The 22,682-nt window shown below is 40.2% G+C and overlaps 1 protein-coding gene across 10 annotated transcripts in view; it reads left to right on the forward strand.

Annotated features, from left to right (window-relative positions):
• Positions 1-22,682, forward strand: part of ST3GAL3 (ST3 beta-galactoside alpha-2,3-sialyltransferase 3) — a 185,931-nt gene that overhangs the window by 107,989 nt on the left and 55,260 nt on the right. For all 10 annotated transcript variants that reach the window (XR_014157370.1, XM_081865550.1, XM_081865551.1 and 7 more), the window contains 4 exons: positions 2,013-2,107; positions 11,350-11,413; positions 14,410-14,505; positions 15,653-15,839. Coding sequence is in view for 9 of the 10 variants with exons in the window: in XM_081865550.1 (XP_081721676.1) it covers positions 2,013-2,107; positions 11,350-11,413; positions 14,410-14,505; positions 15,653-15,839 (442 nt within the window). In the remaining variant the exon portion in view is untranslated. The remainder of the gene's footprint in view (positions 1-2,012; positions 2,108-11,349; positions 11,414-14,409; positions 14,506-15,652; positions 15,840-22,682) is intronic.

The raw sequence follows: 22,682 nt of genomic DNA on the forward strand, positions 1-22,682 counted from the left end.
AAAATATGAAAGGAAGTAAGTATTTATTCCATCTAAATTAGAGTAAATAGATTTTACACCCACCCAAAAGCCCCTCTGAATATTTTCTATCTCCTGTTTGCTATACACATACATTACTCAAACCAAACCATTTAGGGGTGGGGGTGGGGGACAGATTATGTGTCTGATTGTTCTCTCCATGCCTATAAATGCATGAGAGGGAAGAAAATTGAGAGAAAGACCAAAATACATTGTGTATGTAAGTAAGTGTCACTTTGAGACAGAAATTTTAAATCCTGTGAATTGACATGTTTATGAGATTGAGGGGAGGGGAGATTAAACACTTATATGGTATTGCTGCTTGGTGAAAATGAGAGTAAATGTAAGCATAGAGAAGAAAGAGAAAATGGCAGGAGGAATGGAAAGGTCAGGATTGAGTTCACTGTTTCTTTTTCTTTGCAAAAATTCATTGCTGCAGCATAACCCATTATCATTCTCCTCCCTCTGAGAGGGAGGAGATACAGATACACACACACACACACGAGTTGCCACTTCTGGTGCAAAGTAAGTTGGCCCCAGTGACCATAAATTGGTAACCACAAGCTTGGACTACTTTAATGTGCTTTATTTGGGGTTGCCTTTATGGCTGGCAGTGTGGCTAATTGTTAATTGAGACAGTTTACTATGAGCATGTAACACTACTTATAAAAGTATGCACCTGGGCCAGGATTAAGGTTTAAGCTATAAAGCCCTAAACAGCATGGGGCAGGGTTATTTGAGGGAATGCCTTCTCTCATATAATCCTGCCTGATCACTACAATATTCCAACAATGCCCTCCTGGTGGTTCCTCAGCCTGCAGAGGTCCATCTCCTAAGAAATGCTTGGCAGGGGGTTGGAATTGATGGCCCTTGTGGTCTCTTCCAACTCTATGATGCTATGATTCTATGAAATGGTGTTGTGGTGCCCAGTCTATAGAACAAGCCTTCCACTGAGATAAGACAAGTGCCTACTGTTAATGATTTTCAGGACTTGGTAATTCCCCCAGTCCTTTTATCTTCCAGCCACACTGTGTGAAGTATGTCTCCTACCAGCCTCTTCTGTTTTGAATGAGATTCGTATACTGCTACTCATGCATTATCTTGTTGTAATCCTTACAACAACTCTAAAGTTTAATATCCACATGATGCACTTAGGAGGCTGAGAAGGGTGACTTGCTGAAGACTACGTAGTGAGTTCATGACAGAAGTGACATTTGAATGGAGGATTTGTGGCTCACCTGTTTTAGCCTCTGCACTACACCAGTTCTGAGTATTAGATTTAGAAGCAGTAATTTTCTTTTGATTTAGTTTTCAAGTCAACTGAATGGCATGTTGTATATTCAGTTTTTGTATCCAAATTAGGCTTGAAGGATTGTTATGCGGTGCTTTGCTAGAACTTGTGGTATAGTGTATAGGAATACTGTATGTTCTGAACTGTATGATTACAGTCGTATCTTGGATCCCAAAAGCCTTGCGAGTCAAGCGTTTTGGCTCCCGAACGCCACAAACCCAGAAGGGAGTGTTCTGGTTTGCAAACTTTCTTTGGAACCTGAATGTCCAATGTGGCTTCCACAGCTTCCAGTTGGCTGCAGGAGCTTCCTGCAGCCAATCAGAAGCTGCACCTTGGTTTCCAAACGTTTTGGAAGTTGAACGGACTTCTGGAATGGATTCCGTTTGACTTCCGAGGTACGACTGTATTGGTTTTCTTTGTGTAGCTTCTGGTTGGGTATGTGGATGTTATCATCATGAACTCCGAATTGCATATTTGGAATAGCTTATACTGGAAAGCTTTTTGCATCCTTTGCAAGGGCATTCCTAAGATTAAAAGAGCCACAGGTTCCCTGACTCCTTTTTCTCTGTTTGATTTGCCCCCTATCATTGCTGGCTGCTGAGCCACATAGTTTTACAATTTGCACTTAGGTAATAAAACCTTTTCTCTTCATTGAGTTCCTCCCCACTTTTAAAAAAAGATTCTGCTTCATTATATTTTTCAGGTTCTCAAAGCCAGCACCAATGTTTTTGGATGATTCCTTCAGAAAGTGGGCACGAATCCGGGACTTTGTACCTCCTTTTGGAATTAAAGGACAAGGTAGGATAGCAACAGTTCATTTACCATAGCTCAAATGCCCTGCTGAAGTAAAAAAATAGAAGGTGCCTATAGTTAAACATACTCTGTGTGTCTATGGTATCTGCATCTTGTGGACTTCAACTGCTAACGAGCCTCATCAGCAATAAACCTATCAAAAGACTTCCACTTGAGCAACAGGGTTCCCCCCCATTTCCCTCCACATGACCCTGTGGCCCCTGAAATTGGCTCTGAAATATCACGTGGCAAGTTGAAATGCTTGTGCAGACAAAATGTTTGTAATTGTGTGATGTTGAATTCTACATTCTTGAGTGGGAACTAGGACACCACCAGGTGGATATTGTTACCCTCTACTCGATGGAGAGGCAGAGCTTTGACTAGATGTCAGATCCTCCCCTTCCCTGAGGAGCAGTTCGTTTTTCTGCCTCACTTGCGAGTTCACCTATTTTCACTGTGCATTTCTGGCCTCATTTGAAATTCACTGTCTGATTAGAAGAACGTGTGGATGTTGTACTGTTATTCTGAGTTCCTATCAACACTATTTTTAGTTCTGTCTGATTACCAGTTGGCTTGCTTCTTTGCAAACTGAGCTTTCCCACCTCAAAAATTCCTTCCTCCTTCAAGCATATCAAGACATTTAACAGCCCTCCACAAGCTCTGCTGCTATACTTGAAGAATTAATTGTACAGCTGATTACCCTAAGAATTAATTGGAAAATTAATTATCCTTTTAAAAATAGAACTGATTACCAGTTAAAGGAAGTTGATCCTGACTCTGTGATTACCCACACCTATTGACTCTGACCCTGTGAATTAATTACCTAAAGTGGCATAGTTTGTACTTTGATCCTTTTGTAGCCACTCTGGAAAGATCAATGAGTAGGATGCAGACCATGGCAAACTTGAAATTAATTCTGCATCTCAGAAATTACATTACTTGCCTGCATTATTTGTGAATATTGGGATTATTTGGCCCATATTGTAAGACTTCAGTTCATGATACTGGGTATACCATAAGGTGATCCTAGAATTGGGCTCCATGAGGTCTTGTGTATTGTTAGATATGATTTAATTAACACTGTGCATGGGGAACTGGTAACAGCCTCACTGTAGCATCTGTCTTCACACTGCAGTAGGAGCGGGACTGAGTGTAAATAAATCTGCTCTATATGAGGCAATATATATTATTATTCATATAATGACATTAGTTTCCCTAATAAGGGGAGGGTCTTGGAAGCATGAGCTTGCCATTCTTATAGTCCTTGTACCTAGTATAAGGAGGAATTTGTTCACCCTTTCCCTATCATTGTACCAGACCCAGTCAGTGCAGATGTAATAAGCTGTATACATTGTTCTTCTCTTATGCTTCCCTCTTAGCAAAGCGGATGATTAAATACAGCTGTGCAAATTGTCCAGAAATAGAAACTCTTCATTCACTGCAAGAGATTTGCACCATTCTTTATCTGCTGGCTTTCAAGGTGTGCAGATACAGAGAGGAATACAGGTCTTTGTACTAGGTGGTTTTAGGTCTCGGAAGCAGCTGATCAAGTCTTTTGCCAAGTAGAATCAAAATGGAGAACCTCGGCACAGGATGACTGAATATCTTTGGCAGTCTTTGCTTTGCATTTCCAGGTTGCTGCCAGCTTGTGTCACCACTACAGTGTTATGTAAATCCAGGGTTTTATATTGGATTTTCTTCAGTTAAAAACAGAAACTGCCATTACTTAAATGGCTGGGAGCTGAAGCAGTGGGAGCAAAACAACTGAATGGATTGTTTAATGCCCTCATGGGACAGAACTTTGTGCCAGGATTCAGTCCAAGGCAGTTTGTATATGTGGGAGGGAAGAATTATTACTCTCTGTAAACTGGTGAGCCTAATGGCTGTGCTGACAGGCTAGGAGCGTGAGAGAGGCAAATGGCAACCTTCTCGCATCACACGTCACTGGGATTCTTACATCAGCTTTTTCTGCTTATCCCAGGGGATGCATTGGGGATGAATAATAGTGACCTGATGATGGGATCAGCACCTCATTAAGGTCTTCAGTCAGGGCTAGTCTGGTGCCAGTTGAAAGGAGACTGCAAGAAGAAGTTTCTGGTGCTTGCCAGAACTACAGCAACTGGGGAAATTGGGTGATGCTTGAGAAGAGGATGTGCCAGTTTAGCATCAGAGGGCAGCTAATCCTTCATAAAGACCCTACCTTTGTCAAGGAAGTGTACCATGAGAAGTGCTTTGTGCAAATGTTCAGGAGCTTCAGTCTGCTTCTCAGCTGTTTGATTTGAAATGGCAAGGGGGATTAACTTGCTTTGTTCTGTGAACTTGGGATCACCCTGGCTGTGATGTACATAGTCTGCACAGTAACATTTTAAAGTTTCAAGCTGTTGTACCAGATTGTTTTAGTCTGTGAGTTGTTTGTCAAACTGATTCCGAGAGTTCTTCTTCTATGCCTTTTCTGGGTTGGCTTCACCAAGAAGCAAGCTAACCCAAACTTTAGTGTTGAGATTGGACTAGGTTTCATACCAGAAGACTACAGTATATTTTATAATTATTAATAAGCATGGTTGGTTTCAACATAGCAATTTGTTACAAATGCCACACGTGCCATAACTTCTTAAGTTATTTACTCAAATGCAAAAACAAATAATAGCAATAGAAAAAAACTTATTCATTTATTTATATAACAACGTCAATATGCTGCTTAATCAACAAAAACTTCTATGCTATAAAACTATGTAGAATAATGTCTGAGAAGGCACATATTAGGAAAATGTCATGTCAGAATTCTTCACCTGTGTGAATTTTCTGGAACAGCTCCTGCTGGCTCCTGATCATGGGATTGTCCTAGAAAAATCTGTGTGGATGACCAATTTTAACTTCACATTTTTCACATATATGCCTACATTCCTGTGGAGGCAAGTGTTACGTCAAAATGTTTGCTTTTATGAGCTCTGCAGGGTAGAAAGCTATGCATGCACAGTTGGAAGTATTGACCTCCAGGGCATACTGGAACAAGCACATCTGAGCACTACCAAACACAATCTATGCCATTCCCTTCCCTAAACATTCTTTTAGCTGCATAGCAGTCTCTTTTCACATCTGGCATGCTGATATAAATAATACTTTATCTCTGTTGATAAAATACAGATGCATGCTGACATCAAAATTCAAATTTGCACTGAACCAAACTATCTGTCTTTACACCTCCTTCTTGGCTTCTTGCCCAGATCTGTGTCTGGAGGAGCTGAAGTTCAGAGAGCAGGAGTTCTTTCCCATTTTCACTCCCTCATCAACCTCCTGTGTTCATTGAGAACCTTTTTTCAGTCTGCTGTGTCATGGTAACTATTCTACATTAACAGGATGAGGTTCAGCAGTCTGTTTCTTTCATGAATGGATCTCTTGCTATCTACAGAGGTTTTAGGGTACAACTTCCTCCATCTTATAATGAAAACAATTGTCAAAGAGTATAAATAAAACACTACATCCTTTCCAGTTAACCTGCCCATGCATAAGATTTACATGAGAGACCCTTCTGTAGGTGCCTTCCGCCTTCAGAAATTTAGGCAAGTGGCAAATAGGTAAAGAATAACAATTGGAGCACCAACACTGACAATCCCCTTCACCTGTTTCCCACTTGCCTAAATCTCTGTGGTGGGTGGGTGGGGGGCAAACAAACAAACAGTTTAACCATATTGAATGGTTGGGGGTGAGGTTCTTTTTGTTTATCTGCTAATTAGTGGTTGTGAGTGTTGCTTTGTTTGTTGTTTGCTTATTGCTAATGTTGTTTATTACTGCTAAGGTGTGTTGATTTTATTTTCCTAATACGTTTTATGGAATACTAACATATTCTATGATTCCCCCCTCCTTTTTTCTAAGGTATAATGTACTTGCATATATTTTTCTGTGACATAAGTCACTAGGAGGCTCTTGAGTAACAAGTGACTAATAAGTTTAAATAATAATAATATTAGTAATAATAATAATAATAATAATAATAATAATAATAATAATAATATATTACACCTTTCCTCCAAGAAGCTGGTGGTTCATGTCCCCCACTTTATCCTCACAAGAATCCTATGAAGTAGATTTGATTAAGAAGGCTTGCCTTGCACGTAGCCACCCAATGAGCTTCATGGCCGAGTGAATATTTGATCCTGGTTTTTTATGTCATAGTATGATGTAGCCAAAGTGTTTTGTTCCACTTTGGTTGGCCTTTTACTCTGTGGGATACGAATCCCATGAATATTGATTGGCACTTCCCAAGAGAACAGAGAGCATTCTAAAATTACTCAAAGATAGGAGGAAAAATAGATGCAGCGCCCTTATCTAAGAGTTACCCTTTTCTTAGTTATGATGAACCTAAAAGTATGCATTTCAGATGAGATGAGGCCTTAGCTGGAACCCACATATCTTCATTGGCCTTTTTTTCCACCAAACTTCTATTGAAACCCCTTTGAAGTTTTTCCTAATACCCAAGACTCTGGAAATAGCTTGCATGCCCCTGGCAAAAATCCTAGAAGCTTGAGGATCAAGAATAATACCCCCTAAGGAATCAGAAAAGCAAAAGTATGTTCCATGTACAGCTGGATGTTGCTCAACATCCAATTTTGATGTCTTTCCACATGTGTTACAGCTCATCTACATAGTTTTCTGTGGTCCTGATTTATTGCTCTTATGCTAATCTAGGAATTCAAGAAGTTAAAACTCTCAGAGCAGGTACATCATAAATTGGGTGTGCCCTGCATTGGTATCATGTATCTGGTTATGAAAACTACATATATCACTCCAGAGCAAAGCATCCTACATCTGATTGCATTCATTTGAAGAGCAACTATGTGGCACTGGATATCTTTGTGCCATGACTGCTTTGTTTTCTCACAATATGAACTCTGACTTCAGTTGTACTCATCAGCTGTGTGCTCCTCTTGCAGAGTTGTGAGTCACAAAGTGCTGAACATGACCTAGAGAAGGCTGATCTATACCAGAATCCTGCAGCAGGTACCTTGGTTTTAAGTTGCTAAGGCAGGGTCAAGCAGGGTCAGGTAGGTCAGGACCTGGGACAGCTCACAGTGCAAATTCCCAGGAACAGTTGAGATTGTTCTGCCAAAAGATCTGGTATTTGTAGTGCAGATTTAGATATCATACACACCATGCATTTCTCCCACCCCCAATAATCCTGGGAACTGTAGTTTCTCCCTTACAGAGCTACAATCCCCAGCACCCTTAGCAAGCTATAGTTCCCAGGATTCTTGAAGGGTATGTGTGTTTTAAATGCACTTGAAATGTATGGTGGTTATGCAGCCTTAGTTACATATCAGAAAAAGAATTGTTACAGGGTTGAGAGATCTGTGTCTGCATTTCGTATCTTCACCCATCCTCTCTTTACTTGCTGCAACATACTCTTGCATTTCTTAGGCTGTAAGAATCCCATAATTTCTTGCTGCTTTCTTACATCTCCAGCATTCCAACAAAATGACTCTTGGCTAAATTTGTAGCATATTAAAGCAGCAATGCTAACCTTGTTGTCTAGATTTTTCTAGCACAAATATTACCAGCTTTCCTAGCACCTGACAACATCGTTACACCTTGACTTGTGTCTCACAAACCTGTTCCATGTGAAGTCAAATTAATGGCATGTGTGCAGGTGCCAGATGCTCATTGCCAGAGTTCTGCTCAGGTGAATTTTTCAAATAGAGACCAATGGGAGATAAAATACTAAAATTCACATTTTCTCATTGCTTACTGTTTTGGAACATTTTTTAATGAAAGACACTATATAAACTTAGATGGAGCTGACTCATGTGGCAAGCTGACCAAACTTGCTTGAAACACTGCATCCCATCAGTGCTTGTTGATCCCTGAAGTGGATGCTGAGTCATTAAGCCCAGTGGCTGTTTATTTAGCCTTAATGTAGAAGAGGAGTAAGAACAGCACATTGTAGACAGGAAGCAGAGTATTCTCTGGAGGGGAATTTGTATGGTTTGGACCTCTGGCAGAATCTCTGCTTTGTTTGGGGTAGGTTGGCTTTAGATGAGTGCAACAGGATGCACCCAAGAATTTTACTAGGATCATTTTGTGATCTAGCTCTATTACAAACCTGCATAGTTAGAAAGCTGGAAAAAGACCTTGTTACTTGGGAATAACTCATACTAAATAAGCTGGGGCTAACCTGGGTTGTAAAAAAATATTAACTGTGTTATTATCTGTTCAGTCAGCTCCCTGAGCACTAAGGAATCAGTATTCTTATGTGCATGCCAGCATTTCATAACAGTTTATTTTGCTATGGTGCTATCCTCCATTGCAATACATTAACTTATAGAAATTGGCATATATGAAAACATAAAAACAAAAATGTAAAAATCCATTAGATAGCTATTGAAAGCCACTATAATTTCCTTAGGAGAGTTCCCCCCCACCCCTGAATTTTATTCCACTAATACAAGATGTACACCAATTTTTGGTGGCTTCTTCTGCGCTAGAGCCTTGAGATTTACTAGCCTGAACCAGTCATAAAAAGTGGAGCAGGGCTAGTTGGAATTATCTGCTGTCTCCTACAATGAGTCATACATTGGGACACACAGTTTACATAAGTTACTGCTTCACAGGATGTTCAACTGAAAATAGTGCTCAGAACACTTTCCCTTCTCCCCCTCCATTTTCAAAATAAAAAAAAAACCTACTTAAGGAAGAGCACGCCTCAATGGAACTTTATTCTGAGTGAAATGCATAGGATTATACTCTCATTGTCTTCTTTCCCATCCATTATTCATCTTTAAATGAAAGGTCTGGCCTCTACCATTTTAGTAGGGAGCTCCAGCTAAGGTGGGAGTTGTACTGTAAAAGGTTTGCAGCATTAGAAGGAAATAGCCTTATGCCAAGTCAGACTTTTTCTCTTTTTCCTCCCCTCTCCCATTTACCATGCTGCTTGATAAAAGCTGCCTCCACTCAGGATATACACTCTTCACAGCCCTTCAAGCAGCCACACTTCTTTACTTTACTGTCTAATGATAGATAGATCTTATAATCTTTGCATATTATATATTATCTGCCTTTTCCATTAACTTGCATAATTCTGCTTTCATAGTGTAAGTCTTTCCCTTGTTTAAATGTGGTTTGCAAAGCCAAACTCCTAACTCTTCTGCACCTTTTAACTTGTTGAAAAGCTCAGTGCCTGATAGTCTTGCCTCCTTATAGTCATAATTTTCGCAGTAGCTATTTGCAGTTGTCCCAGTTCTGAATTATAAGTAACCAAAACATACAGTATTTTTTTAACAACGTTTATTTGCCAATTTTCTGCCCACACACCCAAGGCAGTTTGCAGATTCCACCTTTTTGGCACAATATAGAAATCCAGTCTTTAGTATTGTGGCACATACCTTTTGGAACTCCTTCTTGTTAAATATATGTCACATACTGAAGACAGGCACCGTCACCATTGTCTTTTTGGCACATACTGAAGACCTTTCTTTCCAAACAAGTCTTTTGAGTAAAGATCTTTCCCAGACTGCATCTGTATTGGAATTGTTTTTAGATGCTTTAATTGTTTTATTGCTTATGTGATCACTGCCCTGGAATCCCTTGGGAGGAAGAGTGGAATATATATCTAAAATACTACAACTACTAATGCTTTGTAGACCTACCTGCTACCTAAATGTGAAGTGAAAGAAAATTAAGAAGAGAATCACCCATTCAGATATATTCACTCGTTATGAAAAGCACCAATTTTGAGTTGAAACAATTTATTTTTATTTATAAAAATTTTACAATAGTATCCAAACCTACTTTTTAAAATTAAGGAGGTAGCATTATTTTGAGAATGCACAAAAGGGAAAAAATACCTCCAGTGAGAACAGGATCCAGTACACGATAGTCCTGATTTAGTGCTATGTCATGCATCACTTCTGGTTCTTGGTTAAAATGAGCTCTTTATTGTTTACTATAGTATCATGTTCCAAAAGCAGGTTCAGTGCTGAAAAGTCATGTGTACATCTTTAATAGCCAATCTAAACTAAACATTGTAGCAGTCGTCACAACTTTGTAAGGTTTGGCAGTTAGGCACTGGTTGAACTTGTGTTGGGGGAGGTGAGGTGTGGCCATCACCTGCCCCTCCAATATTAAGGGTATTCCATTAAAGGAATCCGGGGGTGTGGATCTTGTCCGAAGCCCAGGGAGCGGCTAAGGCCATGCCATGACCCCATCAGGAACCCAGGGGGAGCTCGAGTTGATTTTCATCAATGGGGCTCCCCCTATTGGTGGTTGACCCTTACAAGACTCACTGCATGGCAGGAAGGAGTCAGATATAGTCGGGTCAATTCCAATGCCTAAGCCAATACCAGTCACATTCTGTAACCAATAAAGTTGTGGCCAAAATTTGCCCAATAACCATTAACCTAATATCTGTGTCCTTGTGTCTTATTCATCATTGGGGGGGCGGGTGACCTCGGGGTCTTGACACGCAAACAGATTCAGTGCTGAAAAGTCATGTGTACATCTTGAATAGCCAATCTAAACTTGAGTTTGTAGTACATCTGTACAAGAGTTGGAGTCCAATGCTCTGGTTATGGCATAGAGGTGGGTGTCTACAAATCTGCCTGTCTCTAGATTGCCACATTGCTGTTTGCTCCCTGGCTCAGTAGATAGAAACCACATTAGTCTACCAGGGGCTGCCTGTAACTGCACTACATAGGGTGGCATCTAATGTTGTGGAGTTGACTTATGGCATACTTGCCAAAATGGTTTCCCAGCCTTGATTGCACCGAATAGACCTGTTGCACATATGAGTAATGCAAGTAGCTCCCTCCTAACATGTAGAAAGTGCTGCAGGTCTTTAGTGAAAGCAATGTGGTTTATTGTTCAGGATATCCACTTGGTACACATCAGAAAGAGAAGCAAAGACGGAAGACACTGTATGTAACAAAGAAACAATGGAGAAATAGATTCTCAAAGGTGCCTGTGTTTATTGAAACTCAGTCATTTTGGAAATAGAATTTTATTTTTCAGAGTCAATCTGAATTTTTAGCTCTAGGATATTCCTGAATCAAAATAATGTGCTATAACATACAACCTAAAGAATGTATTTATGTAAGGTTTGTTGCCCTTTGTCTAATTTCTAATTGTTATGCTGTAACTTAAATATACCAGTGCAAATTCATTCAATAATCATCTTGGTCCCTGAAGTCTTTGTTCATCAATACTATGGGGAAAAAATGAAGCAAGCTAACCCTTCCAATGTATTTTTTTCTTAACAGATAATCTGATCAAAGCCATCTTGTCAGCAACCAAAGATTATCGTCTTACTCCAGCCCTTGACAGGTGAGTAGATTCTTTTGGGAGCCTGAAGGAGCCCCTGGGAGTTGGTGGCCATTAATAAACTGCTTCCCTATGGGCTCTTGGCTTTGGAATAAAACGAGGAGCTGGGAATGATGCTCCTGTTCCAATCCATGGGGTCTATAAAATAGTTTTTTTGACAGCTTCACACATTTTATTCTCTAGTGTTACCGCAATCTGCTTGATTCCCTACATTTCAAAATAAATAACTGACAATCTTTCAACAAATGCATTAACTTGTCACAACCTCCCCCAAGGTATCATTGTAAGGCAGCAGAATTGCACAGTGTTTATTCAGACAAATATAAGGTTCAGCTTGTTCTCACTAACAGCTCCTCTTCTAAACCCTATGTTTATAGCTGTGGGGCAGTGGAGCTGATAGCAAGATTGATTATGGAAATTTTTACCTGGCTTTCGGAGGCGTGAGCTGTTAATGCACATATTCATGGGAGCAGCAAACTTGGATGTAGTGGCAGACATGTTCATTTGTCGTCGTCCCCCTCCAATATTTTGCTTTTAATATAGAACATTCTTCACTAATCTATTGGCACATGGTGGAACCTCATACCTATTGTTGTTGTCTAATACTAGCTTAGCACCAAATTCTTGCTGTTTTCCTTTGCCTCAATTTCTTCTACTGAGCTTTGTACCTCACTAAACATATTTTACATTCTGAATTGGCAAGAAAAATTGAGATAACTCTGTTCTGGGTCACCTGTCATAACCCATAGTTTAAAACAAACAGTGGTTTAGTGTGAACAGGCCGCATGTCCCATTTCTAGTGCTGCAGTTCCATGGATGAACCAAACCAGAATCTGGCATGTTGTGTTGCTCACACCCAGGAAAACCACAAGTGGTAAGCAAGGTTTGTTCTTGGCTTACCACTTGTGATTTCTTTGGAAGAAACAAGCCACAAACCTTGGTAGAGATTAAACTGATAGAAGGGAAAGAGATAAGAGAGACTTGAGGAAGTATGCAATGAATTAAGGCTACACAGACAGAGATTAAAGGTTAAATATGGAGTTCTACAGAATAGAGTTAACCCATCCTAAAATCAGAGAATTTTAAATAAATACTTTTTCAAGCTTCTAGACAAGTCATTTTCATTCTCCTTTCCATTGAGTTACCTTAAAATAGTAAAATAGAAGAATAATAGTCCATTTTTATACAGACTGGATATGAGAATGAGTTAAATCAAGATTGCAGATCACTGTATATACTTGAAATATTACTGAAGTGATGTGATAGTATTGCAGTTTTCAGTTGAAGCAAGAAGTGTTACCCTTGTTCTTGAACCAAAAATTCGATCAGCATCTCATCTTGTCTAGGAGCACTTCCAAGTGTCTGTCTTACTTCTGATGTGACAACTTTATGGAAATGTGGTCTGGTTTACAGACAGCCTACTATTGTGCTGTACTTTCTGCTTCAGTTGTGGTACTCCTTTGAGGCAGTTTTCAGTGTTTTTCTACACATCTTTGTATTTATGGTATCCCAGAGCATTCCTACTCTCCTGTTTCACATTGTTGGAGCCACTAAATGTAACCACAAATCATATGGTATTTGGGACCTAGTTTCCAAAGTTATACTCAACAATACACAATATTTTTAATGTATATAAGACTTTACAGAGCAATAAATGGGAGGAAGAAGGAGAAAGAGTGAAATTAAGGAAGTGGCTTGTGTAGTACATAGACAGTTTTTACTCATCCTTCAGTCTCCAATTCCTGTTGGCAGTTACTGTACTTTTCTGTGTACAAGACAAGGGTTTTTTACTTGAAAGTAATGTAAAAAAATCAGGGGTCGTCTTATACATGAGTAGTGCAGAGGAGGGATGTGCGCAGCTGCAAGCAGGAGCTTGTGTGCGGCGATTGGGTGGGTGAGTTGTTGCTGCGGCAAGGGCTGCCATGGATTGGCTGCTGCTGTGATTGTCAGGGTTTTTCAATCGTTTGATTTATTTTCGGCATCCCCCCCCCCCAAAAAAAGCTCAACACTTCTGGGCCATTTCCCCCCATTTTCTCCCCCCATAGTCTTATACATGGGGGCGTGTTATTCACGGAAAAATAAGGTAATTCTTAAAATTACAATGCTCTTATTATGTCCTTGAAAGAGGATGTAAAAAGGAGCCTTTGAATGTAGTCGCTTTGACTTCTCCTGAACTACAGGAAGCACTGATGAGGAAATGTTGAAGGATCTGGATTGGGAATTTTATCTTGTATAAAAGGAGGAGACAACATGGGACAATAATGCTTTTATATTATTTATTTCATTTATGTCCCACTTTTCCTCCAATGATCTCAAAGTGGCATACAACCCCCCTTCCACTGTATCCTCACAACAACCTAGTGAGGCAGTCTAGGTGAAGGGAAATTGACTGGCCCATTGTATGTAACAGGGAGTGAAGCAAAGTGTACCATCCAGTCCATTGAGCAGAGGACAAGAGGAAATTGGATTAAACACAGATCCAGGTCTAATGTCAAAGTGAATAGTAAAATAAAGGGAAGAGAATTGCAGTAGGAATTCTAACATGATTTTAACTAACAATCTACAACTGTCATTTTCCTCTTAAGGATTGTTTATTTGGGACCTTTCTCTGCATATTTTCCTGTGCATAGATAAATGGTATTTAATTAAGCAGTTACTATTCTTCTGTGCAAACAAAATCTGCACTTAGTTTCACTGTTTAACTCTTCCCTTACAGTTGTTTCATTATGAAAAGAAACATTTTGTTAGCTATTTAAATGCAGTGATTTCATCTTGAGCCAATAAGCCTAAGTAGATATGGTGAGAACATTTCCTCATTTTGCTACCTGTGTTGCTATGCTCCCTGTATTATAAATTGACAGAGTTTGTTACTGCAAATTAATAGAGTACAGCCTCCTGATTATACTTACAGTGCCTGAATTGGATCTTGACCAGGAGGAGCTCTGTGCTTGTGGATTTTACTGTTTACCCAACTGCCCTTATCTCTGCTTCCTTCCCAGTCTCAGTTGCCGGAGATGTGTTATTGTGGGAAATGGTGGCATTCTAGCAAACAAGTCACTGGGTTTGAAAATCGATGACTACGACATTGTTATCAGGTGAGTTGTCCACACAGGGGAGAGGAATAGGTGTTCTATAATTCTTTTCCTACTATGTGCAGTAGAGGTTTGCAGCACCTCTGGCCCTGTCAGATTCCAGTGTCCTTGGCACAATATGCCTCACATAAAAGACTAAGGCTGGAATTAGAAAGTATGGCAGATGTGGGGCCGCTGCTAAAAACAGCAGCTTCTTGTTTCATTCTTTCCCCTTCCGCAGTAGCAACTAATAATACAATGTGTGACATAAAATCATCTCATTCTGAGTTGCAAACAGCTAATGAAATGTAGTGGGAAAACCTGGGGCACACTGGCAAGACGTTAAATGTTTTTCCTTATCGGGGAGGCATAGGAGGATGTGGGACTACTGCTTTTCAGAACAGCCATTCTGATATTGTCTAGTCCTGAACTATAAGAGATAGAGACCCAGTTGCCAGTTTCTTGGTTTCCTGTTGGAAGGAAATTGTGGTGCAACGGTGACATCGCTTCATATGTCGAGTACCCAAGGGCATTCAAGGAGCTCCTTTTCCAGAGTTGGATACCAAAAATTTTCATCTTCGAGTGTTTAGGGATGCTCTGGTTTGTGGACAACTAGTTTCAGTTTATAAGGCAGTCTTGCTAGCACTACCTCATGAGCATGATTATACCACAAACTAAATTGTAGGTGAAAAGTTCTATGCACTTATGCTTTGTGATAAGCTTTGATGATAAATATCTGCCCACACCATAGTCCTAGTAGAGAATAACTACTTACCAGCAGTTCAATATGTTCTAGGAAAAATCAAGATAGTGTAGATGGATAAGAATGGGCACTAATAACTTCCTTTATATTTGTATTGAGAATAGTGGCTGGCTCTTTATTTGAGTGCTTAGCTTCTCACTTTGGCCTGTGGAAGAATCAGGAAACACTAAATTCTGAAATTCTTGGTTGCTCAGTCAGGTCTAATTGATCATCTCTTTATACACATTAACTCCAGAAGTTGGATGCAAGCAGTTTTAACTGTTTCACTGGCAGTTACGAGCTCTCGGCATATTTGCTCATGTCTGTCTTTTGTTTAATTTTATAGTTTCTATCCTGTGTTTTTGCTAGCATTTCAAACTGAACTCTGGTGTAAATGCAACTGGCAGCTCTTCTCTGAACTCTCTGTAGGTTGAACTCTGCTCCAGTGAAAGGCTTTGAAAAGGATGTTGGTGGCAAGACAACAATGCGAATAACATACCCAGAAGGGGCCATCCAGAAACCAGAGCAATATGAAAAGGATTCCCTCTTTGTGCTGGCAGGGTTCAAGTGGCAGGATTTCAAGTGGCTGAAGTACATTGTTTACAAGGAAAAAGTGGTAAGAGTTACTCTGGAGAAGAACTCCTGGTATTTCCTGACTTTTTGCTTGTAGCTATCAGTGCTGTGCTTACATTTCTTGCACAGCTCTGTTTCTGTGGAATGCATCCTATCCATTTGCCTTTCAAAGTAATAAAATGGGCTTCAGAATGCCTTTCTAATCTCAAATGACCCTGAGTTTGAACACCGACAAAATGAAGCAGAAATGTGGGGTTTGAGGCATGTAATAAATAAATAATTTAAAATGGCAGCGTAAGAACAACATATCTTTGTAGGCTGCTTGTTATTGATAAAAACAAGGCTGATAAATAAATCCAATATTCAAGGCAAATAAATTCAAACAAAATAGGAAAATGATTTGGGAGATAAGCTAGGCTATCTAGAAGCACTTCATATCCCAGCAGAATACAGTCTGCTCAGCCCATTGATAAACAGATTCAATGGAGGACTTTAACGAGTGTTTGAGGTAAAAACACTCCAGGCAGGCTGCTATTCCTTTTCAGGTTATTTTTGGTCTCACATACCTGTTTCATTCTGGCCTTTTTTAGCTGCTTGAGACATAAGCTGTACTGTAAGCATAGAACACATTTTTTCATAGGTTGAGAATCCAGTGTGGGGTAGTGGAACCCTGGGAGTCTAGGGTTCAAATCCCCACTCAGCCATGCTCACTGGGTGATCATGAAACAGTTACTGCCTCTCAGCCTAACCTACCTCTTAGAGTTGTTGTGGGGCTTAAATGTTGAGGGGGAGAACCATGTCCACCATCCACAGCTACTTAGAGAAAAAAATGAATATAAATGCAATAAGTTAACAAACATTAGGGATAACCATGTTTCTAGTTTGGAAGTGTCAGCATTGTCTCATCTTTTCTATTGGAAAAGGCGACAGCAGAAAGATACTTAGAAATGCAGACTGCCAAACTTAGCTCAGACACTTTTTAAATAACTGGGCAGCCCTGATTCATACATGCAATGCTATTTAGTGGGTTGGATTCAAATATACTTCCTTACCTCAATAAAATGATTTCATCTGTAGGAAACTCTCCTTGAACATCTGGTTCATGTTGGTAAAGGAGCCAAATGAGGGCAAAGGTTTCCTTGGAAAGAAGTAGCCTCTAGGTTTTCCCCGCTCTAAAAAATAACCCTATACCTACTTTCACCAGTAGGCTGCCAAAATGAACAGCTTATGGAGCAAGTGCCTGCGGCATCAGGAAGATGTCTTTAGTAGTGTAAGTCTGCTGTTGAGTGAGCACCTGCCTGCAAGTGCAGCCACGCTCAACAGCCTGCTCATTGCAGAGGTGTGTCTGATGCACACTGTGCAGGGATGACGTTGGAGGTCGAATAGGGTGCAGCTGAATCTGGGCAAGGGGAAATGCTTCTGTTTTTATTCCATGTGCACATCAGTTGTCTTCTATAAGATCTGAACAATCTTCAATCTACATATCTTAGGAAGGAAAGACAAAATTTACTATGAAGCGAAAAGTTCTCTCCTAGCAAATCTTAGTATATGGGCTCCAGAGGCACCAGTGGAGGAAGGAACAAAAGAAACCATCTCCTGTACAGTACCAACTTCAATGATTATTTCATTAGAAATAATGGGGAAATGTCTTACTACAGTGTATTTGGAATTTTTTCTCCATATGCTTATACCTGCTTATGGAACCATTACAGAAGAAGGGCAGTTTTATCAGCTTAGCTCTCTTTAGGACCATAGAAACCACTATTTATTGATGGCAGCAAGTCTTTTTTTCCTTTTCCCTTTTCTTTACTGGTTTTGAATATTGTGTAAGCATGCAGAGAACAGTGGATAGCTCAAGTGGCAACTAATTCTTCTTGTGCAACACATTACCACTGTGGGTATTACCTTATTAGCAGATTTATTTAGTCACACATGAACTCTCTGCCACCATCCAGGAAGAGCCAGCACAACAAATGATCCAAATAGGTTAAAATTAATCCTCTTTGCCTTGCATCAAAGAGGAAATGGGTGCTTTAAACATTTAAAATGAATCACAGTCACAAGGTAAGCAAAAGGGGGGGGGAAGGGAGGGGCAATGCTATTAAACTGATTCTCTCTACAAGGTGTTGTACACACAGGGAGTGGAGCAGAAATTCTCTTTCACTCCCCTTCTTTGACCTTGTTCTTGCAAGGCAGTTTTCCAGGACAAACTGAGAGGCACGTTCAGGGAGGAGTTAAAATATGTGTCATAGGAGTTTGGGAAGGTCCTTTATTCCTTTTATAAAGCAATTGCCAAACTGCTGCTGGGACAGGAGTTAGCATTCCTGGGGGACAATGTACAGAACTGTAGTATTCCTGAACTTCTTTCATCCTGCCTAAATAAGAATAAAAGTTCTCACATTATAAATATGAAAGGAATTGGAAAAGTACTTTCTGCTTTGAAGTTTTAGCTTTAGACCACTTGACAATGCTGCATCTGAAACCTTGCCTCTCTCCCCACAAGCTTCAGGGAGATGTACGGTACTTCTCCTTGTTGTTGTTTTGGCATTGTTTCCCAGACTTGTAATCTGCTGGTATTTGCAAATACTATTAGCATAACTTTCCATTGATATGCTCATTTTTTAATGTTCTATTCATTTTTTTAGTGCTCTCTGGAGGTGAGGTAGTGACAGTGCTCAGTAGCTTGCACAGGATGTCTAGTTCCCCATGCATTTATTCATTACCAAGGAAGGAGTTTATCTCATGCTGTTGCCTATTTTCAGAGTTCTCAGTCACCAAGATGAATTATCACTAAACATGCTGTGTTTCTTTGCCTCTCCAGCTTTACTGTCATTTCAGTTCAGTGATTTGTTTGTTTTTGAATTTATTTATGTTGTAGTTGGGGGGGGGGATAGGGGCTTCTTCACTACTCTCAGCACTCTTAACAAACTACAGTTCACAGGATTCTTTGGGGAAAGCCATAACAGTGCCCCGACTTATAGGCATGTGAAGACTTTATTAGAGCTAATGGGGAAATAGTTGACACTTAACAGCACTTCCTGTAGGATGGCACGCTTAAGTACCAATTTACAGTTGGAGGGGGAAGTCTACCAGTGGGATGGCACAGCACTGTCAGAGGCCTCTCAGTAGTTCCATAGAAAGAGTTCAGAGATGTGCATGTCCTGCTGGCTGTGTTATTGCAATGACACCAAAATTGTAGTCAGTGGGAGGAAAACAAGAAGTAAAAAGGGGAGAAATAAGAAAATACCCCTTCCTGTCCTATAGAGAAGACTGTGCTGAAGCTGCTGGAATCAGCTTTAGTTTTGTTATGCCAACTAAGATTAGCAGTTAGGTTTATGGCCTTTTTGGCTTGTCTGTGCATGGCTGTGTAATAAGGAGACACACAAGTTGTCCCAACAGCTTCATGCAGAATGGTAGTTGCTGTAAATTCTTCAGTTTAGCACAGCAAAAGATCATACAAATCCATACAGGTTAAAACATTTGAAAAGTAGGAGCTTGTGTAGGTATACACACACACACACACACACACACACACACACACAAAGTGTATTTATGTAAACATAAGGCAGACATTTCCCTGCTGAACTCCCAGTTTGTCTTAGTGTTTGCCATATATAAATCATAATTTAGTTTATATGTGGGAGAAGCAGAAAATCTGGCAGCTTTGCCCTGCCCACACAACAGTAGACAAGCATAAGTCTACAAGACTATACAGGTTTGCACAGGATATCTTTGGCAGTGCTGAAACTGTTCTTTTCACTGTGGTGCTCTCCATCAGGTGGATGGCTATAAGTGAAAGGGAAAAGTGCTTAATATTAAGGTCAGCATCACAGAAATGACATAAAATGAGTGCCTTTTTGAGAACAGGTGACCCATCAAATCCTTAGAAAGTGTTGAATGGAGTATTACAACTGAGAATACGCATGAGTTCATTTCTGCAGCCTACAAATACAAAACCCATTGGGAGCTCTTGAAGTTAGAAGGCATTGTGGATGGTTATGAAAATCATGTACTTGAAGTATGTGCTATACACAAAGGTATTTTACATTTCTTCCTCTTTCTTCTTAACGTTTGCGTTTCCTCTGATAGCCAAATATCTAAGTATTTACTTACGCCAGTTACCCACTTGTAAACACTGTGGAGAAAAGCATCTATGCACTGAAGGTTTCAAAGAGAATATTTGTGTACCATGAGCATGGTGATCTGAGTATTTGTGATTCAGTTTCTTTAAAAATGTGTGTTTTTGAGTGCTCAGAACTACATTCTACAGTACAGTCTTCAGACCTTACTTCAGTCTTTTGATTTGCTTGGAGGGCTTCTGCTTAGGTAAAGGCAAACATTTAGCATCTAACTTGCAGCCCGGAACAAGAAACATTTTAGAGCACTATATTCAAAACCATCTGCAAGTACCATGCAAGCTTACCAGCTACTGACTAAAACGCCCTGTTTAGTTAGATGCCTTTATTATTTATCACATCAGAATTCTTCTTCCTTTTCTTCTGTTTGTGATTCTCATGAACAAATGTAAGCAGATGAGTCTTGAGTTGCTAAGTGAGAGTGCCTATTTTGGGGCCTAACCAGAGTTATATGTGGGCAGAAACACTTCCCATTTGTCAGTCTGGTAAACCTACCTTTCACTTGTGCAATGGAGTCAGGGATTGTATAACTACATTCCTGGTTGGGTGGGGCACACAAAGAGGCACATGGTGAATTGGAGCATTGTTTGGTCTACATCTGCCCTTTTCCGTTTCCTCTCTCAATTGTTGCCAATTGTACCAAAGGCCAACTGCATTCACCTAGATACTTTGAGGCAAGCCTCCATTCTCATTCATTGTTCTGTGTAATTTTCACAAACTTGTTCCTGAAGTATAAAGCACAAAAATATCCCCTTACAGAAGCCCTTATTTCCAAATGATTTGTCTTTCCTGCTGATCTACCAGCCACTCTCATACAACTGATGTGCAACTAATTAGGGATCAATGAGCAGTTTTACAGGACTAAAGTTTTGTTTGCAGGACGTGGAGTACTATATTGTGATGTAACCTGCAGAATCTGTGAGATGCACAGCTACGAATCAACACACCTCCTGAGTTACGGCTCTTTAAACGAAACTGGGTTGAAGAAACTTTATTTCTTTGCTGCCTTAGGGGCATCATGCATCAACAGGCTAACAGAGTCCTGGTATCATTCATTTCAGGAGGGACAAATTTGGAGTGGAGAAGTAGCAAGAGTACTTAACACTTTCCCCGCCTACCACTTCTCTGCTGCATATCACCCCCACCTGCAGAGTTACAAATTCATGTTTGTCCTTGCAATGACTAGGAGATGCATGGGAATAATATTGACCACAGAAATAATTACCTGGGGAAGGGTAATGCATCCACCTTTCAGTTCGTTATATGAAATTGAGGCAGCATAGTGACTATAGACTCAACTACAGAGGAACAAAATGTGCACAAATAACTCATCTTTGCACTATTTCTTCTATTTTTTGCCTGTCTCTGATCCCTCACCCCACCCATTTTTTGGTTAATTGGTCAGTTACATTATATTTTTGCACATTTTTCAGCAGTACAACTGAAAGTTCAACCAGGGCACGGGGAACCTTTACTAGGAAGGTAGCTAATAACCCAATCGTATCCATGCAACTTAAATGATAGCTCATTTATCCCTTGGGCAGATGCAAGGAAAAAGAAATGCAATTCAAATAAAAAGTGTGAGAAGGAATGTATGACACCAGACTGTTGCACTGTGAGCAACATGAACACAAAATATATCTAGGAGATCTACCAGCACCCCTACCCCATGAGCACACCTTTATGTGAGCTCTCTTTGGACCTTTTTCTTTGCCCCTTTGTGTGAGAAACTGGGAAAAGTAGGGTTGTCATACGTCCAGAATTTCCCAGACATAAACAGAATACTGCAGTTGGAATCAGGGTCTGGGTGGAAATCGGCAAAATGTCCAGGAAAATTTGGATGTATGGCAACCCATGTTGGCAGTGTAGTTTTTGCCGATTTTCCTTTAAAAATAGCTCAGAACCATTTTTGGGTTTTTTTTGCAATTTTGCAAAAAATAAAATAAAAAGCTCAACAACCTTTGTGTCTGGGTTTTCACTTTTTGAAATATGGCAAACCCTAGGGAAAGGCAGGTACTATATGTCCAGTGAAGTCCACTCTGCTAAATCCGCAGGCTGAACTAATCCTGCAGCTATCCCAGTCTAATTGTTGGTGGCTGAACAAAAGAGACAGAGGAGCTGTAAGGTCTTCAGGGTAACTGGTGGCTTGGAGATTTGCTGGAGAATCATACTTTCCTTTCTCTGTGGAGATGCTGGGTTCAAGGTCTGGGCTGGACTGAATCCTGGCACTTGGATACATTTAAGGACATTAAAAATACAGCCCGTTAACTGGTTTTAGTCCTTTGCACAACATGCAACATTTATTACATGCCTCCAGCTTGGAAGCTTTTCAGAATGCATTGTTCATTAGTGTCTTTGCACTCCACTAAAATATGATGGGTAGAAAAGTGCCATACTTCAGGAAAGAGCTTGAATACAAGCTATATTCTAGGTGGACTTATCAGGGGTTGGCTGTTCCTTCATGGCTTGTGCATGTCAGGCATTTTGAGCCAGTGTATCTAATGCTTTTCTTTTTTAAAAAAAGTCAAATAACCCTTTGATGATAGCTTTTAATAAAGCCCATTTGAAAATGTATCTGAGGTTCGTAGTTGGGTGAAAGAGTGGTGATTATGTCGGGGAGAGCAGGCGCAAACCAAACTAGACTTCACCAACTGCCCACAAATCAGAGATTCCTGGTGGCCGTCACCAAGCTATAGAGCAAACTCTGTATTTTAAGGGCAGTTGCTTCAATGAGAGCAGGGGTGCCCAGG

Source organism: Podarcis erhardii (assembly GCF_964252035.2).
Source record: "Podarcis erhardii genome assembly, chromosome: 6".
In the NCBI taxonomy this organism is placed as follows: domain Eukaryota; kingdom Metazoa; phylum Chordata; class Lepidosauria; order Squamata; family Lacertidae; genus Podarcis; species Podarcis erhardii.